Source organism: Populus trichocarpa, chromosome 9 (genome assembly GCF_000002775.5).
Source record: "Populus trichocarpa isolate Nisqually-1 chromosome 9, P.trichocarpa_v4.1, whole genome shotgun sequence".
NCBI lineage: Eukaryota > Viridiplantae > Streptophyta > Magnoliopsida > Malpighiales > Salicaceae > Populus > Populus trichocarpa.
Window position 1 is genome coordinate 9,403,767 of NC_037293.2, and position 24,496 is coordinate 9,428,262.

The 24,496-nt window shown below is 35.3% G+C and overlaps 3 protein-coding genes, 1 long non-coding RNA gene and 1 other non-coding gene across 11 annotated transcripts; 1 reads left to right on the plus strand and 4 right to left on the minus strand.

The window, feature by feature from the left end:
* Nucleotides 1–556: 556 nt before the first annotated feature.
* Nucleotides 557–1,900, minus strand: LOC7456409 (uncharacterized). The gene has a single exon (XM_024608325.2). The coding sequence runs from the start codon at nucleotides 1,841–1,843 to the stop codon at nucleotides 962–964; it is 882 nt and encodes a 293-aa protein (XP_024464093.2). The 5' UTR covers nucleotides 1,844–1,900; the 3' UTR covers nucleotides 557–961.
* A 2,496-nt stretch (nucleotides 1,901–4,396) lies between these two features.
* LOC18102126 (uncharacterized) lies at nucleotides 4,397–6,959 on the minus strand. Its single transcript, XR_002983704.2, has 2 exons — nucleotides 5,883–6,959; nucleotides 4,397–5,778 (listed from the first exon to the last, which is right to left on the minus strand). It is a non-coding gene; the product is annotated as an uncharacterized LOC18102126 (long non-coding RNA).
* Nucleotides 6,960–7,664: 705 nt separating this feature from the next.
* Nucleotides 7,665–10,513, plus strand: LOC7457508 (diphthamide biosynthesis protein 3). 5 transcript variants are annotated; one of them, XM_024608187.2, is made up of 2 exons: nucleotides 7,665–8,204; nucleotides 9,201–10,513. In XM_024608187.2, exon 1 carries the CDS (start codon nucleotides 7,852–7,854, stop codon nucleotides 8,107–8,109), a length of 258 nt encoding a protein of 85 aa, XP_024463955.1. In that variant the 5' UTR covers nucleotides 7,665–7,851; the 3' UTR covers nucleotides 8,110–8,204; nucleotides 9,201–10,513. The 5 variants fall into 5 exon arrangements, with proteins under 5 accessions (XP_024463955.1, XP_024463957.1, XP_024463958.1 ...); XM_024608189.2 differs by having other exon boundaries at nucleotides 9,209–10,513; XM_024608190.2 differs by lacking the exon at nucleotides 9,201–10,513 and adding an exon at nucleotides 8,653–9,145.
* Nucleotides 10,514–11,254: 741 nt separating this feature from the next.
* On the minus strand, nucleotides 11,255–11,334 carry TRNAL-UAG (transfer RNA leucine (anticodon UAG)). The gene has a single exon. It is a non-coding gene; the product is annotated as a tRNA-Leu (tRNA).
* A 1,941-nt stretch (nucleotides 11,335–13,275) lies between these two features.
* Nucleotides 13,276–20,736, minus strand: LOC7456407 (extra-large guanine nucleotide-binding protein 1). Of its 3 annotated transcripts, XR_002983762.2 has the most exons (9): nucleotides 19,249–20,736; nucleotides 19,008–19,145; nucleotides 18,816–18,920; nucleotides 18,510–18,683; nucleotides 16,923–17,097; nucleotides 15,397–15,641; nucleotides 14,740–14,903; nucleotides 14,320–14,643; nucleotides 13,876–14,023 (listed from the first exon to the last, which is right to left on the minus strand). XR_002983762.2 is itself a non-coding variant. In XM_024608623.2 (8 exons), exons 1-8 carry the CDS (start codon nucleotides 20,437–20,439, stop codon nucleotides 13,447–13,449), a joined length of 2,769 nt encoding a protein of 922 aa, XP_024464391.1. In that variant the 5' UTR covers nucleotides 20,440–20,732; the 3' UTR covers nucleotides 13,276–13,446. The 3 variants fall into 3 exon arrangements, 2 of the variants coding, with proteins under 2 accessions (XP_024464391.1, XP_024464392.1); XM_024608623.2 differs by lacking the exon at nucleotides 14,320–14,643 and having other exon boundaries at nucleotides 13,276–14,023; nucleotides 19,249–20,732; XM_024608624.2 differs by lacking the exon at nucleotides 14,320–14,643 and having other exon boundaries at nucleotides 13,276–14,023; nucleotides 15,397–15,623; nucleotides 19,249–20,730.
* Nucleotides 20,737–24,496: the final 3,760 nt, after the last annotated feature.

Sequence of the window (24,496 nt, forward strand, 5' to 3'; positions counted from 1 at the left end):
AATTATTTTCAGTTTTTTTTTAAGAAATGCTAATTTAAAATTTTACTTTTAACATGTTCAGTTTTTAACAAAATCATTTTAAAATAATTATTTATTTTTCTCATCAAGTCGAAATTAACGTTACTTTTTAAAAATAAAATCAAAATACAAAAAATAAATAATATATATATATATATATATACAAGGAGAACAAAATGAATTTGATTGGTAAGTATTTACCATTTCTGCTATTAAGTTTTATGATTTTCAATGGTACAACTTAAAAGCTTGAATTAGGCAAAATTGAAGTGGTATTTATTGCTGGATTCATCAAATCCAATGATTAGCTCGAGCCTTCTGAATGTTAAGCAGATGAAGATCTTTGGGGGCATAATATGCTCAAGTTAATTAGCTCAATTTACATGCATCCATTCAATTGATAGTATTGATGCATAAGGAATTAGGATGAGGTCAACAATGCCATTTTCATTACATGTAGCTAGTGTCGCATATGCAAATATGACCCTTTAGTATCAGCAGTGCAATCCTTTGTTTTTCAGCCACAGACAAGTACATATAAAGGTAAACTAATAGTTGCATTCTTGTATCTCAGTTACTGTTGCACACGTTACGAGAACCTAGTTAACAGAGAGAACTGCATAATGCAATACAGTGACGAAAACATATTCTTGGTAGTTTGTGATCAGAATAGAAATTACTTGTCAAGTAGGGCCTTATTTCCATTCCAGAAGGTACATCAACTTTATTACACCGTAGAACTGCTGGCCTAACTCTCGGTTAATAGAAGTCACACGCTGTCAATCTCACTTGGCTTCACGAGGTTTTTATATCAAAGCATCCTGATAATTAAGGGACATGAATACCTCTTGAGTGTACTGGCAGAAAGCATACTAGTTTAACAGCTACGGTAATTCATATCATGACAGGCATAAACATCCCCAATTTGATACACAGCAATATCTCAAGGATCAGTTTGCTTGAAGCCATCAATGGCTATAGGGACACCTCTACTGTGAAGTTGCTCATACTCTGTTGACTGGCTTATTGGGGTGCACTTTCTAGCTAATTTCAGGCACATACACCCTGTGAGCAACAAAATTCCAGCAAGTATCCAGCTGAATTGCAGATTCGCCAGTGCTGTAGCTCTTAATTCTGCGGCAAGGGATCCACAAGTGACTGCTCCATGTATATCATCAATGCTGGCCTCAGCAAACTGCATAACGCAGCCCTCTGGAATAAAATCAGGAAACCACAGCATAAACCCCATGTTCATAAACCAACATCCTTGAAATACAACTGAGATTGAAAGGACAAGAGCCGCAGGAAAACTGTTTGGAAAATTAGTTGCGGCTAAAGCTGCCAAAAGAGAGACAAACACGATGAGCTGCAAGAGCCAATGATAATGACCTTCGAGTCCAACATGATCAGTGGAGTGGAAATGCAGAAGGAAAAGTTCTTGGCCAAAGACAAAGGCTGCAAGAATACCACTGACGCCAGAAAGGATATCAGAAGACTGGGATATCTCTGCGGAAAGAGTAAAACCTGCAAATATGGCAAGGTGGAGAAATATGCTTGCATGCTCAAAGCTATCAAGCTTAAAAGAAAAGCGAAGGGAAGGGAAGTCCAAAAGTTGCATAAAAATCGCCAAGACGGAGAAAGATAGAATGAAGATGAGCTCCAAGTGTTTCAGTCTAGAAACAGGGCCATAAAATGGGTACCAGAACTTTACAGTAAAGTTAGTACAGCCTTTGTTGCAGAAGGCTCTGATGGTGTTAACGGTGTGCCATAACCCGAGAAGGGTTAAGGCTAAACCAGGTACAATGTGACCTACAAATGTGCCCATGGAAGCTTCTCTTCAATATCGTGATACCACACAAAGCTTTAAATACACAAGTAGCGAGGAAATGATAGTGAAGGTAAATGAAGTGCATTATGGCAATCTAGTCAAACGTTCGGTGCATGGTGCGTGTGTTTCCACAAACAAAAATACAGTTAAAGGAACCACACATGCAACGATGGTCCCCGGTGAAAGAAAGAGGAGATTGATCGTGTTATTTCAAGACCATGAAAAGTAACAGACTAGAAAATCTATGCGCTGCTGACTTGATGACCACAATTTTTGTCAAATTTCATTGATGTCCAAGTCAGAGTAACCAACAAACAACGAGTGATGTCTTTATTTGATTACCGTGGTTTGGTTTCTATGGAACCAAGCAACCAATCCTTGTATAATCAAAATAAGCTGATACAGATATTTATATTAATAAAAAAAAAGACTCGACTCTTCATGGCTGTGAAGGCCACACGATTAACCTATCTGCATGTAGTGGATAGTGACGTGTCCTCCAACACACAAGAGTAGCAAATAATTGGGTCTCTTGTTGGCCTCATTAAATTGAACAGTGACAAAGTAAAAAAGATTCCAGGTATATTACCTTGCTTTTGCGGTGGAGATCTGGAAGACGGTGTTTCATATTCGAGTCCATCTCCACGTCACCAAGTTGAAGTTACAGCACCGGAGAAAAGGAAAGTATGAAACTTGAAAGTACTATGGAGGACCAGTTCATGTCGAATCATATTTCCAATCGCTGGAACTTTTCTTTCATCCATCAAGACACTTGCCTCTTTCTTCTTTTTCTTTTTTTCAGCATTTTTCACGGAATAATTATTATAAAAAAAAAATATAAAAGATGTGGAAAAACACTGAAGTAATACACGGTAAAAAAAAACAATTTTCTCTTCTCGAAACAAATTAAATAATTATTTATTAAGGGTAATATTATCTTTTCATAAAACTTCATTGGTCATTACCGTTTATATACCATGTTCATGCGGTGAATTGATCTTTTTGCATTTCTGATGAAGAATAAAATAATTAAATTATTTAAAAAAAAAAATTTAAAACTGTTATGTTTTTGATTTTTTTATTTTCTTAAGAAGAATAAAATAACTTAAATGTCTTTAAAAGTTGAATTTTATTAAGCTTACATTTAGGAGCATTTTTGTGTTTTCACTTTGGTTTTTTTATTATTATCAAGTTTTTTAGAGGTAATTTTGTAATTTAATAAATATAAATATTATTTATCCTCCTTGAGTTTTTTTTCCTATCAAATTTTATCATAATTGTTTTTATTGCTATTTTTTTTTACTCTTGCAAATTTTTTTAAGTTGATTTTTTTACCTGAATTCATCTTTCAATATTAAATTGTTTGGAAATTAAACTTTTTAATTGAGTTCGTGTTTAGAATTTTGAGTTACGAGTTTTAAAAATTAACCCAAGTTTAGAAGGTTCGTAGAGTTTTACTTAATTTTTTTTTTAAGTTTAATTCTTTTTAATTAAATACTTCAATATTTATTTAATTGAATACTAGATTCCTTTGATTTTTTTTTATTTGCATGTTATAAGATTTTTTTTGTTGATTTAGAAGTTCAGAGTTCTATTAAAGGCATTTTCAATTCCCTCAAACTTGGGTTTTCCTGAAATTTTTTATTTTTTGTGTTTTATTAAAGTTAGTTTTTTCAAAAAATATATATTTTTAATTAAATTAAATTCATTAACTAAAATAAGTGAGATATTTACTTCATGATACTTCTTTAACTTTGTTTTTCCATTTTCTTTTTCAAATTGGACTCCATTAATTTTTTTTTTATTTCATGTAAGATTTTTTATTGATTTTGAAAATGAACCAAGTTTTCCAAGGTTTTTTTTTATATATTATTTTTTATTAAATTTAATTTTTTAAGATATTTTTAAATTAAATTAATTAAATATAAGTATGAGAAGGATAATATTTTATTTAATTTGGTTGAATACAAACAAGAAGACTGTTCATGAGATTTCATTGCTGACTCATCGACCACTAAAATAACTCTCATAACTTGAATGCCAGTGACGGAGCATGGGCCATAGCTAGTGTATAATGAAAGGGAGTCGTAACTTTTTGATATAACATTTCAGAGTGCTAATTTTTTTCCTTTTAACTTTTTGATACTATCGAACCAAGGTAGGATTATAGACAGGATAACCTTTGATGTCTCGGCGGGAAAAAAATCCCAAAAGAAGACCCGTTTTGCAAGCCAAAAAAATGATGCAAAACCCTAGATGTATGATCAAGCTTGCGTGTTCGTTCTGAAGAACATGACGCTGAATCAATTACAGCCATTTCTGCTGAGTTCTACAGCTTTCGCCAACTTCGGCTCAAACTCAATGGGCGAGAAAAGGACCACAGACTTGGTCTAAGCCTGCGGAGTTTTCTATCAGCTTAATGGTTGTGTCTATGGACTAATAAGAAGATTGAAAAATTAATAATAGCACCCCCCCAAAAAAAATAATAAAGAAAGAGAAGAAAAAACACCAGTCCAGAAAGAAAGAAAAAACAACCAGCACACCATCAAATTTCATGCAAAATAAAAATTGCTGAAAAAGCTAACTTACAAAGAGTTGAAATGAGATAGATCCAGCATGAAATAGAGTTACATGGCTACCTTGGCATGTAAGAACCTGATCATACCAGAAGTGGAAATCGGAATGGTAAAACAATGGAAACACCTTTTACTTGACACATGACATCATGATTTGAAAATTTTGCCAAAATAATCGGAAAGTAGTTTTGGATTGGCAACAATTTCAGTGTACTGAGACTGTTAATATGCCTATCTTATATAATGGTATAAAAATTGTAACTAGAAAGGGAGGGCAACAGAGGAAGAAAAGCCAAATTGCATCCTAGGATGTTTTAAGAACAGGAATATCTGCATGTTTCACATAATATTTGCCAAGATACATATGGCATGGTAAATCATTATTCTCTGTTTAAAAGCAGGCTCAACTTCACTTGCAATTCCAACTGCTTTAAATTCAAAATCAGACATGGGTTCTAAAATATTCACAGATAATATGTAAATTTAACTGTCCAACCTCCAAGCTGAAGTAGTTTATTCTTTATGAGACCTGTTCAGATTCTCGTATAATAAAACAAACTAATTAGAAGACAAAAAAAAGGTTTCCTAAACGAAGCCTTCAGAATTCCATAACCAGCATCATTAAAATCTGACAGACAAGAACTTGCCTCCGTGGAAAAAAAGACGAATATTTTTGTGTAAAACTGTTTCAGTGGTGACTGGCAAGGATTTAATGCTGCTGTCAAAGAAATTAACCATGAACTACTTCTTCCCAAATATTCCTCAACATTCCCTATCCCCTAAATCAAAGATAAATAGATGCTATCATCAGGAGTAATGCCTTTGCTAACCATTTCTTTGAGGAGCTGTTCAGCATGATCTCCTTCCTGGTTTTTGCATAAGCCTTGTATCCGGGCATTTTAAGTGAGAAGTGCAGGATTGAATCCTATACTCTCTTGCTATACCCACTAATTAGAGTATTATAACTAGTATGGTCAGGTTTAACCCCCCCTGCTCTTCATCTCTTCAAGAAGCTCACGTGCTTCTTCAACTTTTCCCTCCATGCAACGCCCTTGCATTAGGATATTGTAAGTTACTTCATCAGGAACAACTTTCATTTGCTCCATCTCCTTCAACAATGCAAACGCACGGTCCATATTCCCATTTGCACTGTGACCATCAGTCAATGCATTGAACATTATGAGAGCCGGGAAAATGCCTTTATGGACTATCTTTTCAAACAAGTCACCAGCCTGTTTCATTCTATCCCGTTTACTCAAAACATAAATCAGCGACGTGTAAGTTACATGGGTAGGCTGAATCCCTTTGCTCATCATTTCATCATGGAGGCTAAACGCTTTCTTTATGCTACTACATCTGCAATATCCATTTATTACTATGTTATAAGTTATAGAATCAGGAACCAACCCCTAATCTTTCATATCTTTTATAATATATACCATCAGCTTCATTCATCTTACCATCCAAAAACAATGCATGAATCAACATGTTGTAAGTTGAAACAGTCGGCCTTATACCCTCTGTTACCATCTCATCTCTATAGCTAAAAGTCATCTCCAAATCCCCTTAATTGCAATACACATCAATCAAAGTATTATAAGTCACAGCAGTTGGACGCAACTCGATTTCTTTCATCTTCTCAAGCATCCCAGATGCCTCCTCAAGTTTTCCTTCCTTGCACATTCCACTAGTGAATGAACTATATGTGTACGAATCTGGTTTAACCTCTACATTTCATTACATCAAAAATCATACGAGCACCTTCAACTCTCCCTCTTGAACAATATCCATGAATTATTGTATTATACGTAACAACATTAGGCTTGATCCCCAAGCTCTCCATAAACCAGTAAACTCCTTTGCCTTCTTCAACTTTCCTTCCTTACACAACACATTGATCATTATATTAAACGTGACAACACTCGATTTAATCCTCAACCTAAACATCTATGCATACAGAACCCGCGCCTTCTCTGTCGTATTTAACTTCAGAAACAAACTCAAGATATCATTACAAGCATGAACACAAGGAATTACACCCTTTCCCTTCATCATATCAAAACACTCAAATGCATCATCACTCCTCTTCAATTCACAACAAGCCCTTATCAACAAGTCATAAAAAACATAACTTTTACCACCTAAGACATCTCTTGCAACTCCCAGCTCATTAAAAACCTCCCTGATACTATAAGCCCCGTTATTATTAGTTTCTTTCAAGAGCTGCAGTGTGGGTTTTGGGTTCGGTGCGTGAGAGGTTGCCGCCATAGCAAGGTACCTGCTTCTGATATCAACACCATTAAATCCAATATGGATTACAAACTGGAAGGATAAATCAGGGGTTTTATGGAGATTAATAATAGTAGTTGAAATAAGTGAAGGAGTTATTTTTGGTGCAAAGTGTTTGACAAAATGCCACTGAGAAGAATGCATAGAATTGAGTATTTTCTGTGGGGAGAGAGGTCTTTGGGAATGCTTGGAGACGGAGTTTGGGATTGTGGGCTGTTAGAGTTAGTGATAGGGTTCGGTGTTGTTGAAAAAACATGTGTATGTTTATTTCTGTTATAAAAATATTTTTAAAAAAGTTAAATTTTGATTTATTTTAAATTAATATATTTTTGTGTTCTTGTATTCTTTTAATATAATATGCTGATGTTAAAAATAATTTTTAGAGCTTAGGGATGTTAAAAATAATTTTTAAAAAATAAAAAAAATATTATTTTAATATATATTTTAATAAAAAATACTTTAAAAAATAATCATAACCACGTTTTCAATCACCATTAAAATAATACATGAGAGTGAGATTTGTTGATGGTGTGAGGTTGATAAGTGTTATTTTTTAAAATATTTTTTTATTTAAAAATGTATTTAAATAATATTTTTTTATTTTTAAAAAATTATTTTTGATAATAATATATCAATCTAAAAAAACATATAAAAAATTAATTTTAAATAAAAAAAATTAAATTTTGGCTGACCCCATTTAAAACACTGGTCTAGCTGTGCGGGTAACATGAAATCTAAAAAATTAAATTAATTTTATTTTTTATATTTTTTAATATTTTAATATTAAAAATAATTTTTTAAAAAATAAAAATTACAGTGATTACATTTTCAAATACATGATACAGTGCGCGGTAAGAGAATTGAGTTAGTTGTAGAAAGACTAGAGAGGAACAGATCACTTGTGTCTCTGATTTTGTGACTGATTAAGTTTGGGCTTTTAGTCGTAGAAAGACTACACGGGGCTTTGAAGTTTTTGGTCGGCTCATTCAACTTGTCAAACCGACATCCTTCCTCGTCGTTTTAAAACAAATCCCCAAGTCCAAATTTAACAAAACCCTAAATACATATCAATCACCTTTCGTCTCTCTCAATCAACCCTCAAGCAATTTCGAGACAGACAGACAGACAGACTCAAAGACGATGTCGTACGACGACGTTGAGATAGAAGATATGGAGTGGAACGAAGAGTTACAAGCCTTCACATATCCATGCCCGTGCGGCGATTTGTTTCAAATCACGAAAGACGATCTCCGACTCGGCGAAGAAATTGCTCGATGCCCTAGTTGTTCTCTTTACATCACCGTTGTTTATAACCAGGAAGATTTCCTCGGCGATAATGATAAATCAAAGAAGAAGAACTTAGAGCCGGCGAAACAGCTGCCTATTTCTGTTGCTTAAAAAACACGCAAATTCAAGGTTGCTGAACTGTTATCAGATTATACTGTTAGGGTTTTCAATGATTTTTGGCTGGGTGAGAAATGATATTTTATGAGGTGAGTTAAAGAATTTTGTTTCTTTGCTGTTTGTTGTTACAATGTGTTGCTCTATTTATGAGGTGAATCAAAGAAGATTTTTTTTTTTGCCTTTTTCTTTAGGTGGAGATTGCTGTTAATGATAAAAGTGTTATTTGGCTATGTTTGTTGCTGAGTTTTCATGTGTTGATTGATTCAGGAGTTGTAGACTATACTGTTGTATAATTTGTGGTTTATGGTGGATGTTTATTTTTGTTGAGATAGTTTTAGGCTGATTCATTGAGTGATAAGAAAGATGCGGTTCAGTTCATCCTGCTTTGTTTCTATACTTTACTCGAGCTAGTATTGTGGTGTGGATGCTTCTGTTCAATCAATCATTTTACAATTTAGGGCTGTTTTTGGAGACTTCTGTTTGGAAATCAAAATGGGTGCTTGTTTGATGATTTACTTGCCATGTTATGATTAGCAGTTGAGTGACTGATGGAGGTGTTTATGAAGGTTTGAGTGGGTGCTTCAGTTGGCTTAATGCAGCTGCTGTTGCGTTATGTGCTTTCTCAAATGCATGTGAGGATCAACTGAAATATTGGGGGTTAGCTCTAGCTATTGAGTTTAATTTATTGCGCCAAAGACTGAATTTCTTTGAGTTTTATATTTGTTTTCCCATTATATCACTTATTCGAGCGGCCAAAAAACAGAAAAAGGATGCAATTAGATTGACTTTGAGTTGCATGCTTGTTTTCTCACATGTCCTGCATTAAACATCATGTCCGATCCGTGGCCACAATGAGGCCATTTCGCATCAGGCCCAAGACATTACCATTAGCATATACACTAGGTTGTTGGATTTGTGAGGTTCTCTGATCTAAAGTGAAGCTTAACCTGCAGATGGAAGCTTTACTTAGCATGGTTATGAGATTATTTGATTACTCTCAACTTGGTTATCAAGCTAAATCATTTTCATATCCGCATGTTCTAAAATTCAATTACACAGTGTATTAACGTCTTATTCTTCAATAGCTGTACAGCTTTCTTTACTCCCGTCTCTGTTTGTGCAATAAAATGAAAATGCATGGGATTCTATTCAAGAAGCTTGGTATGACCCTTCTATGAAGCAATTGTGAATGAGGGCCGAAATGGTTGGATAGCTTTAGATTGCAGAAGAGAAGATTGTGTTCTAGGGGAACTCTCTGGTCTATCCCTGCCTAAATTACGTTCCGCTCTGGCATTTGGAATCATGGCGTGGATTAATAAATTGGATAACAATTAGCAATGCAAGTTGCTACTCTGAGTGAGTATATTATCAAGATGTGAACATAAGCACAACCTTATTTCTTTCTATGCTCTCATGTTTTCTTTTTGGATGAAAAATTTTACTGAAGGAAATAAAGCCATTAAATAACAGGAAGGTGGCAACAAATGTAAATTGAAGAAAATGAAGGATAACTGAAGTTGCCCCTTGTTAACTAGACTCATTTCATCTAAATCTTAATCCCCAAACTAGTTGAGGTGATCTGCGTGCAATCCTCTTCTCTCACATCAGTTGTGAGATTTTTAGTTGTGAGATTTTTAGAATTTAAATGCGGTTTGTTTTTGTGTTTTAAAAGTGTTTTTAAAAAATTTAATTTTTTTTGTTTCAAATTAATAAGAAATAAGAAACCGACACAGATTAACTCCAACCCTGTCGTCATGAGTAAATCCACTAAGCTTATATACAAAAGATTTAAAATACCACTAGCTTGCTGTGGTATTGAGATTTACTGTCGGTGACAAAATGGTTGGCTATGAAAGCTCATAAACAAGTACAATCCTTCCAGCAAGAACGTGTGCCGCCTTGGTTAACCCACAAAACCACTTGCTAACCTTGCTATATAAACCCCTGTAAAACTCTTCAACGTTTCAAAAAGATCTTTACGCTTTTGTTCTCTATTTTCATCATCACTTCTTGCAAGATATTTAGCAATGTCAGGACTTGTGGATATTTGGACGAGTAAGGTTGCCAAGCTACGTGAAAAGGGTCGCACTATCTGGTCAAGCGGCTCGAGCCCTACTAATATCGGTGAGTCAAACAAAGTGGCTCAAGGAGAGGAAGGAAGCTTGCGTTTGGCCAAGTCATCGCCTGCTTTAATCCGAGGCATGCGAGTCAGTTTACCAGCATTGGTATATTCTGAGGCTTCCCTTTCCATGCTTATGGACTGCTTTAGTGCTTGAAGAAGAAAATTTAGTAGCTTTAACGTCCTTAACAATGCTTCCCTTCTACTACTTGTTTTCAAAACTCTGTAAAAATTGGCTCTTAGATTTTTAATAAAATTCTGCATTACAGCTTGAAATCCCATGTTTTTTTTTCCTTGCCTGCGAATGTTCCAATTAATTCTTCCATTCTCATTCCAATCTACCAAAACAAATAATGTCGCGAAATATTCATGGGAAAATCAAGACAGCAGATCATCTAGATTGACAGCAAAGACAGATCAGGAAACAAAAAATAAATTAACATGGGCAAGACATGAATACCTGCGGGGACTAAAATACGGTCACGATCACCGAAAGGGCTCACTTTCTTTTGTTGTTATTGAGAGCTGTGGGATTTGGCGAACCAAAAACAAAAAGTCTTCAACTTTTCTCTTATAGAAAACTTTGTGCTAAACCCACCTTGGCACTCAAAATCTCAAAACCAGCAAATATCTTACAAGCACTTCTAAGATCTTTTTGCCTTCAAATTTCAGTTTATGTTGAATGGGACAGGTATTTAGCTGATTAATTCAAGAATTGAACTTGACGTTTCCATTTATTGTCTTCGATGATAAATGAGTTTATTTTCTGTTTAAAAGAAAGTTGGTGAAAAGAATTTTATAAAATATATTGATTTAGATTTAAATGATTTGCTTAAAATCCAATCAAATAAAAATTTCCTCGTCAAAATTGGTTCGGAAATATCTTGAAAAAAAGGGAGTTCTGATTTCTGAATGTGTGTACGGACCACTCTACTAGTAAGTTAATTGAGTTCCTTTAACCGAGTTGATTCAGCGAGTCAATTCATAAAGAATAGGGATGGGAAAAAAAGAGAAAGTATTTGACAGCTGTGGGATTTGAACCCACGCCCTTTCGGACCAGAGCCTAAATCTGGCGCCTTAGACCACTCGGCCAAACTGTCTTCTATTGATGATCACTTCAGTTTAGTTCAATTAGTACTATTTTATTGTTAGCACTTAGGCCCATAGTTTTTTGGAACTAATATCCGACGCAATGAAAAATCTCAATTTCATTATTTGCTTAAATTAAGTTTTATATTAAATCATGTGGAAATGACTAAGTAGATCTAAAGAAAAAAAAGATAATGTTCACCCTAATTAAACACACATAATTTGCATCTCATGTTATGAATTTTAGTAGGTTGAATTAAATTTTTTTTATAATATGATAAAACATATTTACAGTTAGCTTGATATTAAATATTAAAATTAACTTAAAACTCAACATTAAAGTATGAGATTAAAAAAAAAAGCACAAAATATTGAAAAAAAAGGTCCAAGAAAATCTTAAATCCAGGTTATATACTTTACTAGATTGAATTAATTTTTTTATAATATGATAAAAAAAAATATAAAAAGTGATTCATAATCAATTTATTACTAAATAATAAAATTAACTAAAAATTTAATATTAGATGATAGAATTGAAAAAAATACAAGAAAAAAATGTTAAAGAAAAAAACTAGAAGACGATTCAAATAAAGATAAAGAAAAACTCATTATTGCACGAGTTATATTAATCTTTTTAATTGTATTTGAAATGTGTTAGTAATTATTTTTTAAAGTATTTTTTATTTATAAATATATTAAAATAATATATTTTTATTTTTTAAAAAATTATTTTTAACACTATCGTATCAAAATAATCTAAATATATATAAAATATTAATTTTAAATAAAAAAATATAAATTATAAAATGCGGCCGGAACGTGAATAGCCCCTGAAGCATGTGACATTCTTGTGCCTTTCCACTATATATATATATATATATATATATATATATATATTAACATGTTTTATATAATAAACAATAAACATGTTAATATATTTTTTTAATGTATATTAACATGATGGGATCCGTACCCTCCAAAACTGTGGTTATAAAAGGTAGCCCACAGGACAGGAGAAGCCCATCTTTGTAATTTTGCAATCATGGAAACCTCCAATATGCTGGCGCCATAATAATAATTCCGTTGGCCGTGTATGTGTCTGTGGACGCGATGACTTCTTAGTCTGCGGTCTTGATTGGCGCGTTGCAGTCTGATGATTTTTTAAAATGAACATCTCTGGTTATCGCATGGAAGAAACAACATTATATACATTACAGACACGTAAGTCATAAGTTGGCGAAGGGAAGACCACTCATGCCAAACCACCTGTCTGCTTAGTGAGCCCACTCCATGATCAATTAATCATAGCAAATCTTAGGTTATGAGCATTCACACCCTAGCATCTACTCTCACTCGTGAAGATATGCCTGCGGAACCAGTACCTTGGAATATTCAAATATCGGGAAATTATATCCGTCCTTCCCAGTTTAACCTTACGTGGGAGTATGAGCAACCGCAAGTAGATTTTTGGTCAGAAAACCACTTGTCTTAAACTATGCCAAACTGTCCACGGGTTTTTTCGAAACCCACCACTCCTCTTCTCTATTTAAACCCTCTAGCTCTCTTATCAGTCCATCATTCATCAGAAGGTAACACTAAAGAAACCAGGGAGTCTTTTTGAGGGAAAAATAATGTCTGCAGTAGTGGAGGCATGGGCGAGTGAGCTAGCAAAGCTTAAGGAGAAGGTTAGAACAAGGATGCCCTTCTTGTCAGAAACCAGAGAGGGCGAAGTACAAGGAGAAAAGGGAGTTAAAAAAGAGAGAACGGTGGCTCTGAGAGAAACTACAATGTCTGAGACCACAGTTTGCTTGCTTATGGAGAGGTTTGTGACTTGGTGATGAACCAAGGATGGAAAGAAATGTCCATAGTTCGTATAGAGGCGTGTCTGTAAAGTAAATTAGACTTGTGTTTTTACTTTGTAGTGCCTCTCTTCTACTAATTGAGAAACCAACTTTCTTGCACGTTTGAAATATCTATAATTTGATTTCGATTCTCCTGTCCTATACATGATTGGCATACATGAATAATATACAAAAATAAAAATAAAAATGAAGGAAATGTTGTTAATATCAGGCAGGCCCCTATTCTCTCCAGGCTGAACCATGTGATTACAACATTGTTGATCATGAGGATGAACTTGCCTCTATGCTAGTAGAAGATAGCTCGTTGTTGTGATAGTTAGGTTCCTCTTGCTCCCACCTCAGAACTTCTCTTGCATATTTGAGAGCTTCATCAACATTATCAGGTTCCAAACCAGTACATTTTGAAACATACAACTTCCTGTCAGTAAGAGAATTGAACAATCTCTTGAACTTTACCGCAATATATTGGAAGGCACGGAGTTCCAATGGAGAGTTGGTACTTCTGCTGCTGTTGGGATTATTGCCCATCACAGGATTGAAGTCATGAAACCATTCGCATCGTGTCAGCGGAACTTGTTCAATCTTTTCCTCGAGCAGGTCAAACTTATTCAGTATAAGAAGGAACTTCTTCTCTTCAAAGGTTGGATGAGTGGCAATGCGTTCAAATAGCTGCCTGCTTGCAATCATCTTGTTGATGGGAACTCCGTTGTTGTCTTCAGAAAACTCATCATAATCAATCAATGAAACACAAAATAAGACAATATCAACATCCTCAAACATCTCCAGCCATTTGCAATTTCCTCCGAGGGTTGTGGGATGAACTCTGATGAGTTGATACCTGCAAGTGTACATGTCACTGATTATATAAGGAAAGGATTGGATGGATCATCTTTGATTTTTCTTTAAAGCACCACACACCCCCTTCGTTTTATTCTGATGAACACAAAGTTAACAATTTATAGTACATAGCAATTAAATATGAAGTATCTGATAGCAAACTTGTCTAAAAACTTTCCTCGCAAATTTATTATTTGGAGGGGGGAATGAAGAAAAGCATTGAAACATAACAATTCCGAATTTTTAGCTACTCAAATGGTCAGGTTAAACCATATAGAAGAGAGACTTTCTTTGTACCTCTTAATGACCCTGAGAAGAAAATAGTGTGGAGGCTGTAAATGGCGTGACTTTGATTCTAATGCTGACTTCTAATTAATTAGGTGTTCTCTGGATTGAAAAAACAAGAACTCAAAACTCCGTAGTTTTTTGCCAATATCTGAAACTTCTGACCATAATTGTATATCAGATTAAACATAATTGGGACTTGATTTTGGCTGGCTGATTTGAAGTGCTTGGAATGACAGTTCACTGGTCAAAATTACCAGCAAAAAGCGATTCTTAGAATTTCAAGCGGCAATTTAGTCAGAAACTGCAGAGAAGAGATTTGGATATATAATGAACCTGGTCAGGAATGCAGGGCACTTTTAAAATTTTTGCAAGACATTAATCTCTCAAAAAGGTAATCTGCAATGTGTAAAGTCTGTAAATAGAACTAACCTCAGCAAGGGATCATGCTGATAGCCAAAGTTCTCGCAGCAATCTTGAGCCAGCTTGGGAAATGAAAATTCCATGCAAGAAAGCCCCTTGGATGAGCTAATTCCCTCAGCATACAAGATGTCCATATCAGATGGCTGGTAGTCTGGCCTTGCAATCTCAACGGCCTAAGCAGCAGGAAGACAACATAAGATCTTAAAGATATGATAAAAAGTTGTTACACCAATCATATTTCATGCACCTTCCACATTCAGATTCTAATTATTCTGCCTCCTTACAGTAACAGGGTCACAACTCAAAAGGACCACAGCATGGTTGATTATAATACCCAATCTCATGCAATCAAGGAAATGAAATTTAAAAAAAACGAATCAACCAGGTCCTGAGATTTCAATTCAACACTTATTCAAAGAATAGAAAGAGTGGCTTCTCTTTTATTTCCTCTTCGTGGTTTTCATAAGCATGCCAGCTAAGCAGAGCAAGACAAAAGGCACATAACAAATTGCAAACCCGATGTTTTGAATTAGATTATGAACATACAAAAAAGAAAGAAGAATAAGAAGAGAAAGAAAGAAATAAAAGGAAAGGGAAAAAACTACAACTTATTCTAAGAATTGTGATGAAAAAAGTGAAAGACAAGGACATGAAGCATCGTTTTACCCGTTCTAGGAAATAAGTGGCAGCCCTTGGTAGCAATTCTAGTTCGTTCCTCCTGTTGTATGTGGCTAGAAAGGCTCCATCTCTCCACAATTCCTCAACTAAAGGTGCGTATTCACCAGCAGGGAAACTGGTTTCCAAATTACCAGACACTATTACTTGGAGGAGCCAATCCGAGAAAGCTTTCAGTCTTGGTCCAATAGAATATATTGTTTTACGGTCAATCTGACCTGTATTAACAGTTGAGACTAAATAATTCAGATCATAAATAATTCCAAATTACTGGTGTCAATTTGTTCACGCCAAACATATGATTTATAGATGGAAAAATACGATGGTCAAATAAGTTACAATATAAAAGTGCATCTTGTAAAATGGGAAGAGAAATAGAAATAAAGGTGCATTTGAAACAAGGATCAAACAAATTTATGAGCAACTATATGCTAATGAGGCAGGATATAACTGATGCAACAATGTAAAATAGATTTTAACATGATTTCCATCTATTTTTTAAGAGAAGATACATTTTGAGTTACCTCTCTGAATGATATCATTAGTGAGACATATAAAATGAATAACCAAAATATTGCTTTTAGCCAGCAACGAGTCGTTATGTGTCACTGCAGAGAACTTTTTGGGTCATATAGCATAACTCATACATTCCTTACACAAAGTGGTAGCTAAAACCAACCTTTAAGAGGTACTTAGGTAACATTCACAGGACCCAAGCCCTCCATTCCTACTTTTCTTACTTCATTCATCCCCAAAAAACTTGTATCTTGCATTTTTAGTTTCCAGTCACTAACAAGCACCAAATATCAACCTAAAGGGAAGCCTAATCAGTAATAAACCCTCACCTTCTCTCCAAAAAATTAAACCTTTTACCCTAGTTTACAGAACATAGCATGCTGCAAACGTTTATCCACCTGTCTGAAACGATAACTACTCCTAAACATTTTCAAGTATCCACTCAAACCAACACAATTTTTTGGAATTCTGTAGGTTCGGGTAATCTCTAAGTTTTTGCAACCTTGATAAATTAGTTGGAAAATAAAAACTTGAACCATGATGTAATACACTTCCACAATAATTTTCATTGCTTTCTATTTAATGGACTTCAATATAGTTCACCATCAAACTTCTACCTGACACCAAGAAAATGACAAGAAAAAAAAGAGGAAGAAAGAAAGCTCAGATTCTTAAACATTACCCCCAAAACTAGTGCGTGTATATTGCGCATGTATGATTATATCAGAAGAACTTGGCAATCAAGATGGTAGATATTATATAAAGGAGGATTGGCAATCCTTGACTATGATGGATGCTGAAGACTAAGCTTTCAGACTTCCAGCAGGAAAGCGATGCTGGAGGTCTATAAGAACTAAAGAGATTTTTGATAATCCAGGGTTCAGTGACTGGAAATTTATGCGTCATCTGTGCGTCCTTGCATGATTCTTACCAAACAGTGGAGAAAGAACCAGATCATAAGCTTCACAGAGAAGAACATAAAAAATCGATGTGTGATTTACCTGAAGAACTATGTTGGTGCACAAACTTCCTTCTTTTATCAATCAAGCATTCTTCTTCAAATCTTTCACGCCCTTCAAGCAGCATACCCATATAGCCATACAAACTGCATTGAATAATAGACTTGATACTTTGACGCTCATCTTCAGAAAAAGGAATGTTGTATACAATTTTTGCCTGCAATATGCAAATAATTTTCAATGTTCTGAGTTCTTGTGCTGCCAAAAATCGAGGCAGGGTTGAAGAAAGATAAGATAATTATTAAACGATTGCTCCTACACCGCAATTCATAGTAATATTACTCATGTTACTATGTGGGTTTTGAATGGACCAATCTAAACATAGATGATACATTAAAGCATGGAGCATTGTTGACATATGGATGGAATGATCTTGTGCGGGAAAAGTACGTCTCGCATTTTGCAGGAAAAGCAGAGCATATGCATTTCAGAAGTCATGACCAAGTGCTAGGACAACATTGCATTGTTCAGGAAATGTATGACCTTCTGCACAAAGGCTTGGCCTTGAGATACAATGTTATGACCTTCCATCGAATGCATGGCATATAATGTATCATCTGGGAAGGGGTTATTTTGTGTAGGATAAATTATGGAACAGATTTTAGTTAAAATTAAAGAAGACAATTTGAATGGGACATAGCGAGAAAATGAGTAAAGCTAATGAAGTAAAGGCCACTACTATTTGTAACCATCTCTTTTGCAATTAGGATCATAATTGAGTACAATAGCATCCTTAGAACAATTAAACATCTTAAGAGCTTCATCTTAACATTGTTACAAACTCAACATGATACAGAAGTAGCAGTATTAAGGATTTCAAATGGGCGCAAGCACACTCATAAGTAAATGAAAATATTGAAGCGTACAGCAGAACATTTCATATATGTTTTTATGACTTTGCTTATATGCATTTTTGCATGTTCTCAGCATTGTCCAAAACTCAAATTATGTAGATTTTAGATGTCAGCATAAACAGATGTTCTAGAATTTTCCATAAGACTTTAATTATTTTGATGAGTAGATAGACTCCCTAGTTAACATGAAGGACAAAGTGACGGGGATACCATACCCACACCGTAAATTACACGAGTATATAAACGGAGACAACAAATAATAGTCATGCTTGTCACTCTTTGGTTGGGAGACAAAGTTTATTTAGATCTATTTCATTGTTTTTATTTGATTTATTTGGTTATTTATGTTGAACAGTTTTAATTGATAAACTGAGCCTAATAGTTAAATGTTTTAGAGTTATGATATTTGTGTGTTTCTTTTTTATCTTGTGAGACGGTTTTGGATGATTTGATAAAAACAACAGACTATTGCTCCTCTGAATTCTCTGTTCTTCCTAGCTTTTCTTTCCGTGCTTTTAATTCTTGGCTTCTTTCTTTCTTCCTTTGCTTTTATTTTTCTTTAATTTATTGTCCCGCATCAAAAAGTTATGGTGATCATGATATGGAGCACAATTGGAAATAAGCGACTTCATTCGGAGTCAACAGAGCTAGATTTGTCATTTATGACCAGTAAAATAAGCATAAGATATGTTATTTCACTCCACTGAATCCTTACCTGTTTAAATATGGTACATGTGCCAGATTTTTCAGAACCAACTAGAAGAAGCTTATGAAGTGTTTTCTGCTCAAGGTCGCTTGCCATTACATCATTCACTCCCTCCGCACTAGGACTGGTAAAATCAGGAGGAGTTGGCAGAGACAGGACAGCACATATTAGCTTTGCTCCAGCCTGAAAAGGAAGTATTTCCATTATTGTTCAAGCTTTGATAATTAAGATAGAGCAGGAAAAATAAGCATAAATGCAAAAGCAGGATGGGGTTGGAGTAAATCAGCAGATTTCCCAGTACAAATGCAAACATACCTTTGTCCATATTTTCCCTTTTACGTTATTCATTCCCTCTTCCTGGTAATCACCCTCTGCACTAACCCACAGGTGAGTTTCTCCTTCACATTTCACCTTTGCCAGCTGCAAAGATTTAATAGAATGGCATCAGTTTTATGTCTTTAAGGAAATCACATTATAAAATAACCAAATAGTGTCTAGCACAACAACCCGCAGCATTAAGCGCTCTGTTGTAGTTATCTTGCGATTATTTATCATTATGTTAGTATTTCCATAGCTAGCATCTGCCTGGATGTGACCCCCGACAGTCAATTGGGGACTGATTATTTGACAAGGCTTCCGTCCTTCCTGTTCAAGCATGGCCGAAGCATAAATCCAATGCAGTGCCACAAAATTGAGGTAATTGTATATCTAAAGTGAAAGGAAAAATTCAAAGAAAGTGGATGTTCACCTTTCCCCAAAAACCAGATACTTTATCATACCAGTAGTATCCTGGTTTTAATTTTTTGGGTGGGTGTGGGCAGGTCTGCAGTAGGAATAGCTCCTGTTTAGAAAGACGCTGTCGATTTACATAAATGAGTTCTGGTGGTAGCTGATTCACCGCACATGATCTCTCAGAAACCATTATCTGTTTAACTTCGACGACAGGAAATAGATGCTTTAGCATCCAAGAGCATTTACCCAAGCTCTTTCGCCTTGACTCGTCAATCCTTTGACCAATGCAAGTAACACACTTTCTTCCTTCTGGCATTGATCCCATTGCTCTTATCACACAACTTGAACAATACTTTGCGCCACAAACAATGCAAACCTCCTTATTAGTAAGCCTGCTTCCCTCCATGCATCGATAGCAGGTCCCTTTCTTCCCACGCCTTACAGCTATATGCCTCCCAGGGACACTACTGTCAGTGTCATGTACATCAGATTCATTGTCCACTACGTCATTTGATTCGGGATCACGGAAAGTTACAATTGATGTCTTTCTGACATGGCCAGGAGCTTCTTCATTATGATCCTCCTCTTGGCAAGAAAAAATCTCAGATGAATTACTGTGTGAGCTTTCAGATTCTATTGATTCAGAATTAGTGGGATTCATATATTCACGAGAGTCTTGACCTGCATATTCGTTACCGTCAGGCAATTCCGACACTTCCAAGCTTCCTGGTAATTCACCAGAACCAACAGAACCATTGCGAAAATCCAATCTACCAGAACTTCGTATTCCATCAGATAATTTTGGTCTACACTCATCATCATTTGCACAATGCGAAGCACTCGAGTCATCTACCCTAGATGCTTCACATGGCATACCATTTCCGTTCATGACCGCATCTGTGTCTAAGCAAACAGTCCGATCCGAGACTAAATTTGGCTTCTCGGACAGTTTCCTGTTAGACTTTACAATAGGCTGTACAACTGGCAATGACACATCACTCGTCAAAGAGCCTGAGCCAATCACGGGAGAAGCAACTGGGATCTGCTTTAAATCGACAGGCACTGCTCGAGGAACATCATAAGTGACCAGAGGACCAGAATATACCACAGCAAATGAGAATTCAAAACTGTTATGCTTGTCTTCGTCTTCCTTTTCTACCTGAATTGCAGACCTAAACGGCAAAATTTTCCTCAAAGCCCCAGCCATCTTATAATATTCAACTTGTACCTCTAAACTAAACAACAAGACACGCAAAAAGACACCAGCTTTCTCAACACCCCATCAAGCTGAGCCACTAAAATAAAAAACCCATGAAGCAATACTAATTATACCAAATACCCATGAAGCAAAACCAATAAATCCATAAACCCAATAATAAAAACCATAAAAAAGTGGGAAGAGAGAGAAGGGGATAATAGTGATTCTAAACCAAAGTCTGCTTACTGAAAGTGGTTTAGAAACAAGATAGGGAGGGAGGGAGGGAGGGAGGGAGTTTGAGTCTTTTTCTCTTTCCAATAGAGAAGAAGACAGCAGATCATGACGAAACATTTTCGAGAATTAATTTTTTGTGTCCATAATTTCCAAGTCAACGCGTTGAACAAGCAGTTTCTCGGAATTGGCGATGAGTGATACGAAATGAGAAAATTCTTCCTTTGGCAGTTTTATGGGATTGTTATCGTTGACTGTTTTGGCGCTCTTACCGATCAGTCTGTTTTTTCTTCTCTTCCTTTTCACTTTCAACTACATGTCGTGTGGGTTTTTCTTTCTTTACGCTTTCACTCGGTTGTTAATGTTCATAGCATACAAAAAAATTTATCCAGCTTAATTTTATTGTTTGCCCTTGCATTTGTTTGCAGTGTCAATCTTCCTCTTGTGTTTTCATTTCTGTTAATTGAAGCTGGTTACTAACATTTGGTTAAATTAATTTTGCATGCAGCGGGATAAAATTCTGTTATCTTATTAAAGCTTCTATTTTCCTTTCTTTTTTGTGTTATTTTTCACATCGTCTCGCGTTGCATTTGTTATTGAATCTTATGTGTGACATGTATTGTGCGAAACTCAAGTTAGTTTTTCTTGAATTTTGATTGGATCTACATAATATCATGCCATGCAAAGCTAACGTTTGATTAGACAGACATTAGTCATTGGCTTCAACTGATTCAAACTAGATAACACAATCTTACATTAACTCGAACTGGATAATATAAGGTCAATTTGGCGAAATTGAAAACATAAAAGCAAGATTAATGACTATAAACAAACACAAAAGCTAACTATAGAGTTAAACCAGTGTGGAGAATGTGTTATTAAAATTGTTAAGAGAAAAAAAAATTGATTTTGGTTGAAAAATAAGGAGATCCAAAAATACCAATTATCAGGGTGGAAAGGACATGGAACCTGCTTTGAGGGATGGGCCGGATGTTGTTGGCTTGGTTGAAGAACCAATCAGGAATTGTTGTTTTCACACAGTTAGCAACTGGATTCTACAAAGATTATGTATTTATGGCGAACAAGAATCTTTCAATTGACTTGATGCAAGGAGAAATTTCAAATCTGTGCACGCCCAAGAGTAATCATCAAAGTGGTTTTTATTAATATATGTAAGTGATTAAGTATAAGTTTTTGTTAACTGCGGTCACCACCTTGGATCTTCTGCAGTGAGATCTGCGGAGTTATTTAGATGTAGCTACACAATTTTTCTTTTTTGTAATCCGAGAACTGTAATCATCGGAAAATGAATCTTTAAGTGGTAATTCGAAGTTGTACTACGTCCATATCAACTGGCGTTGGCTAGATTTTTTAGCCAGGCGCCATCTGCTCATAAGAATCCAATGACAAGTCGTGATGCATGGGCAAGACCTTTAACCATGAGAAGCTGAGGCAAGCACGTATAAAAAATGTTCTTTCTAATTTGGAAATAAACTTGGCTCTGCTTCAACGAAGAATCCCTTTTTTCCATTCTAATTGATGTCAAGCTACAACGTTGAAAAAAACATTGATGTCAGGTTCGTGAATCATGGCAACTATTTCCATAACTATAATCCATTGACAGGCCCTCCCCAGAAGCATAGCCCTGTCATTTCACTGATTTCACCAACCCATGAGAGCATGACCACACATTGACTTGCAATTCTTTCTCTTTGCATGTAAAAAACAAATATTAAGAATTACGAATTCCAAATTCCAATAGAGAAGGTCCTTTTAATTGTCCCTGCTACCCAGTTCTCCTATCCATTGACGGTTCTTAAGCTAGCTAGCAGTTACTCTTGGAAACATCGGCAAAGCAAAGGCAGCTACTGAATGAGCAATGAAGGTTCCTTGAAAGGGATTAAAGAACGTGAAAATCACTTCAAATTTTGCAACAAGATATTACAATTGCTTTGTAAACGAATGTTTACATGTTCAAAAGACAAAATAGTTAGGCCTTGACTAGGTGGGCTGCACAGCATTCCACAGACTAAAAGTCTACACCCCCCCCCACATTAACGCGCTGAGAGGAAATTGCTAGGAATTGGTCAGAGCGAAGCAAAATGTGCCTCGTGTGTGTATGTCTCTCTCTCTTTTTAATACGGAGAGAGAGGAGAGCATCCGCATCATCAGCCATTGGTAAGTGATAATGCCTTCTTGACTATAAGATCACCACATGAGTTTCCAGTTTCCCACCACGATTTATTATGTCAAACATGGATTTTGAAATGCTAGCTGGCACTAGTTTTAACATTATCCTTGATTGACATCTCCCTCTCCCTCTCCCTCTCTCTCTCATACGCGAGGACCATTTCTTCCAGCTCCTGTCCACATCCAAGACCCCTAAATTATTTTTCAAATATGGAGGTGAATGGGGAACACTTTATTAGAGAATTATAACAGTTTAATATAAGAACAATATTCAACACACACACACACATATATATAACCATGCAATGTCATAAGAATCTCATTCTTTATTTTTATTTTTAATTCATATAGTTTTCAAAGTTGATCATTTGACTTTCATGAACCATTAAATACATTCTGGGCTGGAGTATAATTCCTTCTACTTAGAAATTAACCTTGATGATATGCACATATATTTAGATTAGTGTAACACGTTCAAATCTTAATGATTATCAACATTAATAATATAATAAGATGAGAGCTATATATCCTTGTGATGACCAAAGTCCTTTAAACCAGTAAATAAAAACCTCCACAGTTGCAGCTCTCATTCCTACAGTCCCATTCAAAGTTGTGGAATAGGCGCTATCTTCTACCATTCTTTTCTGGTTTGCTTGAGATATTGTTTCACATCTTCAGCGCAATATTTTACAATCCTCGTATTTTTTTTCCAGTTGTCTTAAGCCAACGGCCTTGACAACCACGAATATATAAAAATTGAAGCCAGAGTTGGCCGGTGACACCAAGTTGCACGGTCACTCTTCAATCTGTAATCCAGACAGAATTAAAGAAAACTGGCATCCGAATCAGTTAAAGCCCAGTAAAGTGACGAAATCAACTTGGCTCAGTCCAAGAAACACCTATCTAATAAACCAGCCCACTGAATATTCCCCATAGATCAGTCAGCAAAGTCCATATATAATCGTTGAGCTTTGTAGATTACAATCAAGCCTGACATCCTCTGTTTTCAACAGCAAGCCTAATGCCTTTGGGTTACCCAATAAAGATAGTACTTCACTTCCTCTTCCGTAAATCATTTTCTCCTCTTCCAGTCAGGGATGGCAAACCGAGGTCTGTTGACTTGGAGGATACACTCTCCGGGGTATAGTAACTCCTTTTCATAAATATACCGACCTCCATTTTCATTGGAGATAATTTTTAAACCCCTATACTCGCCTCTATTTGAAAGCATATCTCCATTAAAGGCCTGCATCATTTTTTATGATTAGCACTTTTTATGTATTATTTTAAGTAAAGAAAAAAAAACAGTATAAGCTTGGTAATAATAATTTTGTTCGATCTTGACTTAGATTTAAAATTTACATAATATCTTGATTAACTAATTAGCTTTATGGTGACAAGGGTATTAATTTATAGAGATTTAACTATATAATTAAAACAATTGTGTAGAATTGATTGCAAGTAGCATAAAATACTAAAATATTCTATATTTCTTAAAATAAAAGTGCATTTCACAACATAAAAAGGCAAGGTCATAAATATAAAAATTTAGAATATAAAAATGTAGATGTGAAAGAAATTTTTATGGTATACAAGGAGGAATTAGTGACGTATATACTACTAATTAGTTAATTTTTAGGATTCA

Excerpts from the sequence above, each read along its gene's own strand:
- LOC7456409 (XM_024608325.2), bottom strand. The coding sequence starts at position 1,843 with ATGGGCACATTTGTAGGTCACATTGTACCTGGTTTAGCCTTAACCCTT.
- LOC7456407 (XM_024608623.2), bottom strand. The coding sequence starts at position 20,439 with ATGGCTGGGGCTTTGAGGAAAATTTTGCCGTTTAGGTCTGCAATTCAG. Across the intron at positions 19,146-19,248 it reads TATCTGGTTTTTGGGGAAAG|GAAGGACGGAAGCCTTGTCA; the intron begins GTGAACATCCAC and ends ATGCTTGAACAG. Across the intron at positions 14,024-14,739 it reads CAGCATGATCCCTTGCTGAG|GTATCAACTCATCAGAGTTC; the intron begins GTTAGTTCTATT and ends GTACACTTGCAG.
- LOC7457508 (XM_024608187.2), top strand. The coding sequence starts at position 7,852 with ATGTCGTACGACGACGTTGAGATAGAAGATATGGAGTGGAACGAAGAG.